Source organism: Anomaloglossus baeobatrachus, chromosome 5 (genome assembly GCF_048569485.1).
Source record: "Anomaloglossus baeobatrachus isolate aAnoBae1 chromosome 5, aAnoBae1.hap1, whole genome shotgun sequence".
Taxonomy (NCBI): Eukaryota; Metazoa; Chordata; class Amphibia; order Anura; family Aromobatidae; genus Anomaloglossus; species Anomaloglossus baeobatrachus.
Genome location: NC_134357.1, coordinates 225,878,306 through 225,888,417, shown reverse-complemented (window position 1 = coordinate 225,888,417; position 10,112 = coordinate 225,878,306). Strand labels below are relative to the sequence as shown.

The 10,112-nt window shown below is 46.4% G+C and overlaps 1 protein-coding gene across 1 annotated transcript in view; it reads left to right on the top strand.

Moving 5' to 3' along the window:
• The window catches only part of LOC142312711 (catenin delta-1-like), a 239,087-nt gene that overhangs the window by 111,559 nt on the left and 117,416 nt on the right, over positions 1-10,112 (top strand). The window contains exon 8 of the mRNA XM_075351699.1: positions 9,972-10,089. Within this exon, the coding sequence (XP_075207814.1) occupies positions 9,972-10,089 (118 nt within the window). The remainder of the gene's footprint in view (positions 1-9,971; positions 10,090-10,112) is intronic.

The window sequence follows — 10,112 nt, the reverse complement described above, 5'->3', positions numbered from 1 at the left end:
GCGCCCAGAAGATGGCGCTTCTATGAAAGCGCCATTTTCTGGGGCGGCTGTGGACTACAATTCGCAGCGGGGGGCCCAGAAAGCTTAGGCCACCCTGCGCTGCAGATTTCAATCCCCAGCTGCCTAGTTGTACCTGGCTGGACACAAAAAGATGAGCAAAGCCCACGTTTTTTTTTTTTTCATGAAATTTATTAAATAATTTAAAAAAAAAAAAAAAAAGGGGCTTCCCTATATTTTTGGTTCCCAGCTGGGGGTTGGGGGCAGCCCGTACCTGCCTGCTGTACCTGGCTAGCGTACACAAAATATGGTGAAGCCCACGTCGTTTTTTTTTTTGTTTTTTTTTTTTAAGTTTTTAGGCAATAACCTTTATTTAAAAAAAAAAAAAAAAAAAAGGCTTCCCTGGATTCTCCATTGCCAGTGAATGTAACACCAAGCAGCGGGGGTTAGCAGCCAGTAGCTGCTTGGGTTACCCTTAACAATAGAAAATGCAGCGAGAGCCCAGACTTTTTTTTTTTTTTATACCCCTAACCCTATATTTGAGTTTTTGTTTGTTTTTTCTTTTTTTTTTTAAAAAACAAAAAAAAAAAAAAAATCAACATGGGCTTCGCCCATCGAGCACCAGGGAATTTTACTGCTCACTCATGCCTACTCCTGACCACAGCACCAGCAGAACAAGTAATCAGATGACTCCAGTGTCGGCTGATTACTTGTTCTGTGTCCCCCTGCATCCATTGCAGCATGTGCGGGCTGTGAGGTCACCTGAGTTTAGTCCAGCACTGGAGTCAGCTGATCTGAACTCAGCTGAACTCCAGCCCCGCACACGCTGCGATGGATGCAGGGGGACACAGAACAAGTAAGGCCTAAGCCACACGGCGAGAAAAACTGTGCGAGTGGAGTGCGATAGAACATCGCATTCGATTCGGACCAATATTAGCCTGTGTATCAGCGCACATGAGCAATTATTTTCTCAGCCCTAATCGGACCGAGAAAACAATCGCAGCATGCTGCAATTGTAATGCAAGACTCTTTCTCTTTTTCCCATTCAAGTGTATGGGGTGAGAGAAAAATCGCACTGCACTTACGGGTACATTGGTGTACCGCGAGTGCAGAGCGAGAATCTCAATAGCCAACTACGGAGGAGAGAGGGAGAGAAATCCCTCCCACCCCTCCTCGGTGCCGGCCCGCCCGCCCCTCCTGAGTGCCGGACATCCCCCCGCAGCTGAGGTCCGCTCGCACAGTCGGACCTCAGTCGCAGGGACATACGCATGACACTCAGCTCTGCTGTACTGCCAGCGTGAGCTGAGTGTCATACGAGGGGATCGCAGTAATCCCCTTGTGGCCCCAGCCTAATCGGCCGACACTGGGGTCAGCTGATCTGAACTCAGCTGAACTCCTGTACACACAGCCCGCACACTGTCACATGTGATCGGCAGCAGGCAGTGACTGCTGTTAACCTGCAGCCATTGCAGCTTGTGCTGGCTGTGAGATCAGGAGTCAGCTGACTCCAGTGTCGGCTGATAAATTCTGTGTCCCGCTGCAGAAGGATCTGGTAAAAAGGTTGCATGCGCTGCACATTTAATGAACGTAGAGAAAAGAGATTTTTCAGCTCACCTGCTGTCTGAGTGTTGAAGTCTACAAATGCACGGCATCCACCGGGAGGTCCCCAGCCGGTAATACGAGGGTAAGTAGTGATGGAAGAAAGGATCCGGCACAATTATATAATAAAAACATCAAAAATCTTTATTTCCATGGTTAAAAAAGTACCTGTGGGGGCGTGGCCTGCTTGCTAATGGCACCGGTCACCTAGCTGCTGAGCTCCAGCCACCTCGACTCCTAACCGGCTCACTGCGGCTCACCAGTGGCACCAATCTCTCTGCACACGGGGGGAAAGTGCTGCGGAGGTACCCAGGAACGTGGCATGCCAAGGGGAAAGTCCCAGAAGAAGCCGTCCCCGGCGAAAGTTACAGACTTCTTCTCCAGCACGGGAGACGAGGGAAAATGGCAGCAGCATCCTCCTCCACAGCTTCCTCACGCTCATCCAGGAGGGGATCCACAGCAGGCCCAGACTTGGACACAGACGCTGCAGATATACCGCTTACCAAAGGTACCATGCAGAAACTGCTCAGTGCCCTCCGCTCATCACTGCAGCAGGATTGGAAAGATATGGTGGCTGAGCTGAGGGGAGATATCACTGCCATAGGCAGTCGCACAGCACACATTGAAACTAAAATGCAGGAGCTGACAAAGTCACACAATAGCCTCATTGATGCTAATGCAGCACTGGAGGAACAAGTGCAAAAGCTCCATACCAAGGTCTTGGATTTAGAGGACAGGTCCCGCAGAAACAACATAAGAATCAGAGGAATTCAGAGGCCATACCAGACAAGGGGCTGCAGAGCTTTCTAGGCTCCTTGCTGCAGGAGCTGCTCCCAGACCTGTCTGCAACTGATTTCCTGGTGGACAGAATACACAGAGTCCCTAAGCCTAAATCCCTCAGTGCTGATGCCCCCCGGGACACTTTGGCTCGCCTGCACTTTTACAAGACCAAAGAAGCCCTGCTGCAAGCCCTGAGAAGGAGGCCACCTCTGTCTGAGCAATTCCGGCACCTGTCCATTTTTCCGGATCTGTCAGCAGGAACCCTGGCAAAAAGGAGGGAATTTGCCCCTTATACCAAAATTCTCAGGGATGAAGCTATATCCTATAGATGGGGTTTCCCTGTAAAGATCCTGCTTTTCCGTGCAGGAAACACCCACGTCTGCCATTCCCCACAACAGTTGGCAAAGCTCCTATCCTCATGGAACATGGCAAATCTCCCGGCCAGATCTCCAAGAGCCACAGGATCATCCCAAAGGGATAAAGTGAATGAAGATTGGTCCGTCGCGTGAGTTATGTGATATGTCTGAGTCGCGGCTGAGACTTAGTTGCTACTTTTAAGGTCCGCTGGTTCTGTTCAACCAGGACCCTGAGCCCCCATGGCGGTACATTTCCACCATACCGCAGGCCCCCTTTTGGGCTTTTTTCTATGTGGACTGATGCTCCCTACATCAGTAATGTTAGTGATGTTAATGTTGTCAGTGTTACCTCTTTCCTGCCTAACCTTCCTTTCTCCCCCGCAGCTCTAGGCAAGAGACTTTTTTTCATGTACAATGGTACTGAACTGTATGTCTATAAATGTTAGGGGCCTGAACTCGCCGGCCAAGAGATCCATGTTTTGGCGGGAAGTGGTTAAATCCAAATGTGACGTGATTTGTGGTCAAGAGTCTCATCTCCTCCAGGGGGACTCGCACAGGTTAAATAATGCTAAATTTCCTTTCATACTGTTGGCTTGTGGGAAAAAAAAAAGGCTGGAGTATTCATTTGTGTAAAAAATACTGTTGCGTTCACACTACATTCCCAACATTTAGACCCTGAAGGTAGATACGCCATTATTAATTGCTCCATAAATGGATCGAAGTATACTATTGCAACCCTTTACGCCCCCAACTCTGGTCAGATCAGCTTTCTGCGGAGGTTTCTTTCCAAGCTTTCATCCGTTACAGAGGGTAAGCAAATAATCTGCGGGGATTTTAACATGTTAATGTCCAGCACTCTGGATTGCTCCAATACTGCTGTAAAGAGGAAGGAAATGAGCACAATAATTTCAGAAAGGCATCTCCATGATATATGGAGATACCAACATGCAATGAGAGGGACTACACATTCTTCTCACCTCGGTTCACCTCATACAGCAGATTGGACTACTTTCTGGTTGAAAGCTCACTTATTTTGGATTGCTCAGATTCAAAAATTGGACTTATAGCTTGGTCGGACCATGCCCCCATATACCTGACAGTCCAGGAGCAAAGCCGCACGCCCGTTTTTACCCGGTGGCGCATGAATGACTCCCTCCTGGCCTGTAGACAACTCTCTGAGGAGTTGCAGGCCGACCTCGCAGAGTTTTTTAAATTTAATGACAACAAGGAGGTGACAGAGGAAACGCTATGGTCTGCACACAAGGCCTTTATTAGGGGGTCATTCATCAAAATTGCCACTAGGGAGAAAAGGAGGCGTCAGGCAACTTCCAAAGCTCTACTGTCCCACATAGCGCTTTTAGAAGCCCACAATAAATCTGCCCCAAACATGTCAACATCTGACGAACTCAGGAAACTAAGAACACAGCTCCGCCAATTGCTGATGGTAGACTATGAGAAAAATTTAAGATCCCTCAAACAGCGGTACTATATGATGGGTGACAGGGCGGGTGCCTTACTAGCCAGGAGGGTTAAAAAACGAGAAATGCAAAACAAAATTGAATACCTCGTGACGGGTTCTAATGCCACAATACGCAACCCAACGGAAATAGCCAATGCATTCGCTGATTTTTATCAGTCTCTCTACAACCTTAAAAATGACCCCACTGCCCCAAAGCCTACCCAATCGGCAATTAATTCCTTCTTAAACAATATTAATCTTCCTCGGTTATCTACAGTACATCTAGAGCAACTAAATTCCCCTTTCTCCCTGGAAGAGGTTCGCCAGGCGGTGATCACAGCCAAAAGAAATTCAGCTCCAGGCCCAGACGGCCTCACTAACTCCTATTATAGGCAATTCACTGAAACCCTGTCTCCTTTCCTCCTGAGACTTTTCTCCTCTTGGCGAGCCACAGCAGATATTTCACCAAATAATCTAGAGGCCATTATAACTACCCTGCCAAAGCCAGGAAAACCCCCTACATCACCAGGAAACTTCAGGCCAATATCCCTCCTAAACTGCGACTTAAAATTGTACGCCAAAATAATCTCAGCTAGAATACATAAAGTCCTTCCATCACTGATTTCCCCGGATCAAGTGGGGTTTGTGGCGGGGAGGCAGGCGAAAGATGGGACGAGACGTATGCTGGACCTGATTGCGGTGGCTGAGGGGAGGAAAATCCCCAGTGTATTCCTGTCCTTGGACGCAGAGAAGGCGTTTGACAGGGTGCACTGGGGATATCTGAAATCTGTACTGGCCAAGTTTGGATTTGAAGGCCCCATACTTACCGCCATAATGGCACTATACTCTAACCCTAACGCCAAAGTTCTGGCATCCGGATTTATATCTCGGAGTTTTGAATTATCCAATGGGACACGCCAGGGGTGTCCGCTCTCCCCTATCATCTATGCCCTTGCTATAGAGCCTCTGGCGCAGACTATCCGTGAATGCCCTCGGATCTCGGGGATTCGAGTGGGGAGTACAAACCATGTGATCAGTCTATATGCGGATGATGTGATTTTATCCTGCACTAATGTAGAGGTGTCCCTAAAACACGTAATGGAGATCCTGTCCTCCTTCGCTCAAGTCTCGTATTACAAGCTTAATATTACCAAGTCCTTAATTTTTCCGCTCTTCCTGCCCGCCTCAACTAGAGCCACTCTTTCTCATCTTTACCCTTTCAAATGGGAAGACGAGGGTATCCCCTACCTGGGTATTATACTGGCCCCGCTACACTCCGTGATCCGGAAAAATCTGCTGACCCTGCACACCTCACTGGATAGAGAACTTACTCGCCTTTCTCTTCTCCCGCTCTCTTGGGTGGCGAGAATGCAGACCTTTAAAATGATCTGCCTCCCAAAAATTATCTACTTACTTCGGTGCCTGCCCCTAACAATTCCGCAACGGTATCTCACCAAAATTCATTCGCTAATGAGTAAATTTATATGGGCTGGGAAAAAACCTAGAATAGCCCTGAGATGCATGCATGCCCCGTTAAGTGGTGGAGGAATGGGTATTCCTAATATTCTAACATACCACAGAGCCGCTATCCTGGAACCGGCTCGAGATTGGTGGAGGAATGATTCAGACTTAAGATGGTTACAGATTGAGTACACCTGGGCACAGGTCCACTCCCCTAAACAATTCATAGACTCCCTGCTCCTAACCCCTTCGTCCCCCGGCGATCTTCTACCCACCACAGCAGCTCTAAAGAAAGCTTGGTCCTTGTGGAGCAAGCCAGTGTCACATGCTTTAGGTCCCAGCATTCCCCTTAGATCGCTAGAAGCCTTCATTCCAAACTTGAATCTTGCCGCCTGGACACGTGGAGGTCCAATCACCCTAGCAGATCTCTATAGAGAAGGCGTCCTACTCCCGTACTCAGAAATGTGTGATAAATTTAACCTTCCCCGACACAGTCTATTCCAGTTTTTTCAAATACGTCACTTTCTTCAGTCCGCTCCTCATCTCCCGGCTCCCACGACAGCTGACCACGCCTCAATTAAAAAATTCTTTCAAAATAGCAAAATCAAAGGCCTTTCATATATCCATAATATGCTAAACTCCCCACAACCGGACAAACAATTGCCGTATATGCTCAAATGGGAAAAAGATCTAGCTTCTCCGCTTCCGCCGCAAGAATGGTTCGCGGCCTCAAAATGGATCCACAAGTTCTCTTCTTGTCTCAATCATATAGAGCAATTAAAAAAGGTTCATCTGAGGTGGTACAACTCCCCTACTAAACTGGCTTCTTTTTCCCCACATGTGTCACCACTGTGCTGGAGGGGCTGCAACCACAGGGGCACCTTATGTCATATGTGGTGGTTTTGCCCTAAGTTATCTAACTTCTGGCAGGAGGTGTTCAATCTAATCCATGAGGTTACTAGTCTCCGCCTTTCTCCAAACCCAACCTTAGCGGTGCTACACATTGGCTTAGATGGGATCCCGGATCTTTTAAAAAAACATCATTTCTCACATTCTCATAGCTGGCAGGTACTGTGTGGCATACAAGTGGAGGTCGGTGAGCCCCCCTACAAAAAGAGATCTAATTGAGAGGATCAACCTACACTGGCTATACGAAACCAACTTGGCCCCCAACCTAGAGAAGAGAACGGTGAGACTTAAACAATGGCACCCGTGGGCCACTTCCCTTTATGCAACGGCCCTCCCCTAGATACCGACACCTACACCATAAATAAATTGATTATGCCTAAGAATGTCTTGTAGAGCTGCTTCCCCCACCCCCTCTCTTTCCCCCCTCCCTCCCTGCTCCTATGTTCAGGTTGTTGTTGTAAGGGGTATTTAATGTCCCAGATTGATATTCTGATAATGGCTCGAGGCTATTCCACCTCTTGCTACTCAATGCTCCTGTTCTTGATGTTGTTGTATGAGAAGTTGTATTTTTCTGAAAACTCAATAAAAACCTTTATGATAAAAAAAAAAAAAAAAAAAAAAAAAAAAAAGTACCTGTGGAGACCAAGCGGTGTACCTCACGAGACACTTAACGCGTTTCGGACTGCGGTAAAAACAAGAGAGCCCTTAATCATAAGCCTTATGATTAAGGACTCTCTTGTGTTTACCACAGTCCGAAACGCGTTAAGTGTCTTGTGAGGTACACCGCTTGGTCTCCACAGGTACTTTTTTAACCATGGAAATAAAGATTTTTGATGTTTTTATTATATAATTGTGCCGGATCCTTTCTTCCATCACTCCTTACCCACTGCACATTTAATCCACAGGATTCGGTCATATGCGGTTTGTTTGTTTGTTTGTTTTTGCCTACAGGCAAAAAAAAGCTGATGTGAAAGTAGCCTGCAAAATCATGCCACACAGATGATACGGACGACACACAGACTAGGCAAGAGGGGAAAAAAGCAATCTCATGACCCCTTCATTTTTTTTTTTTTTCCCCCCCAATTATTTTTTTCACATGTTGCGCCGGCTAATAATCATAATTTCTGTACACATATACACTTACACACTCACACACACTCACACTATGAACTATGAGAACAAGCAGAAGATAGACGCTTTCTTCCCCTGGTTGTGCAGAGCTGGGAGCTTCTGCTGTGATTGCTCTCAGTGCATCCACACTGGAAAGAGGCAGGGAGGAGTCTTTGGGTGGAGAGGAGAGCTGAGTGGGTGTGTTAGATACAGAGGGTGTGTTCGGTAAAGCCCTAGAGCCACAAAGAATTATGGGAGTTGTAGGAACTGAACCCAGGAAGTCAGAAGAGAGATTACCCCATCAGAGCTGGAGCCAGTAATGAGGATGTGCTGCTAGAGCACAATAAAAGGTAATATTGCTGAAAAAACATAATAGATGTGTGAAGAGGCACATATTGGCAAGATTTATCAGAAAAAAAAAATCTGTTTTGGTAACTGGACAACTCCTTTAAATAAAAAGCGTAGTGTCCTCACAGGTGGACAACCCCTTTTAATAAAGGTACATATTGTCAGAAACAGCATGTGTTTTTCTGGATATTCATTAGTCTCTAAATTCATGTAAATAACAAAAAAGACAAAAAAAAGTAGTCAAAATATTCCGTATACAACTGACGTTACTCTTTCAGTAGGTGTTGGGTCCAAGCTTTCTAGTTAGGTGATTTGTCCACTCCTCTGCATCTTTCCACAATACTCCACAAACATAGTTCGAATTTACATATCTCAAACACCTCATTGGATTTTGTGGCTTAGTTTTTTTTTGTTTGTTTGTTTTTTAGGGGGAGGGAGATTTACACAGAACCGCAGATGGAATCGTGAGCCTAGAGCCTAAACGCAGCCTAAATCTTCCTTTTACCGTATTTTTCGGACCATAAGACGCACTTTTTTTCCTCAAAATTTGGGAGGAAAGTGTGGGGTGCGTCTTATGGTCTGAAGCTGCGGGGTAGGGAGCTGTACGGAGTCAGCGCTATGCAGTGGGATCACAGGAGGCAGCGAGGGTCGCTGCTGCAGGAAGCCGACGGCTGGAGAAACCACGTGTGCCCGCTGCTTAAAGTAAAGGAATATTCATTAGCTGCTCCCCGCTCACCTCTCTCTGCAGTCAGCGGGTGTGAGGAGCAGCTAATGAATACTTGTTTAATGTAAACAGCGGTCACACGTGGGAGCTCCAGCCCCCGGCTTCCTGCAGTGGCTGGGGAGACTGTGTCCACTGTGTAGGAGGCAGGAGCAGGGAGCCGCTTCAGTCATGTCTGGCCCGGAAGAACTGCACATCGCTGCAGTGTCCGGGCCAGAGCACACGGCATACCATCACAGCACAGCCGCAGTCTCTGTGCTGAGGGCTCAAATTACTTTCACTTTGCTACTGCCTCTGCATTAGAAACAGTCTCCCGTAGCTGAGAAGGACCTACAGTGATGTAATGCAGAGGGGTGGGCCAGAGCAGTACAGAACAGCACAGTGCCCTGCCTCTTCTTACATCACTGCAGGTCCTTGAGATATGGCAGACTTTGTTATGCCAGGATCAAACTGAAACATGGTGAGCATCACATCAGTAAAAGTAAGGCAATAAATAATATAGTATATAAAGGCATTACTGTACACCTGGATGGGGTTGGATCATATATATATTTACACACACACACACACACACACACACACACACACACACACACACACACACACACACACACACACACACACACACTATATACACACACACTATATAACTATATACACACACACACTCTCACTATATAACTATATACACACACACACTCTCACTATATAACTATATACACACACACACACACACACACACACACACACACACTATATAACTATATACACACACTATATAACTATATACACACACACTCTCTCACTATATAACTATATACACACACACTCTCTCACTATATAACTATATACACACACACACTCTCACTATATAACTATATACACACACACACACACTCACACTATAAGTATATACACACACACACCCCAGATTGGAGGATCACACATATAATGATGGGGAACATACATATTCCACGATGGGGGCCATATATACCTGGAAGGTACCCAGAATGGAGGCTATGATGACAGAATTTGGGGATATTATTACCTCGGTAACACTGTCAGCAGTAAAATAACAGTGTCATGACCACATTCTTTTACTTTAATTTTATTTTTTTTCTATTTTTTCCTCCTCTAAAACAAGGGTGCGTCTTATAGTCCGGTGCGTCTTATAGTGCGAAAAATACGGTAATTGTGATAACTCTTCATTTATCTTGTTTTTTTTCCTTAGGAATATCTCATCTGAGCGTTCTGAAGCACGCAGAAAAATGAGAGAGTGTGAGGGGCTTGTGGATTCTGTGGTCCACATATTGCGTTCAGAGGTGGGCCATGGGCAAGCTGACAGCAAGGTATAATTGATTTCACTTACATG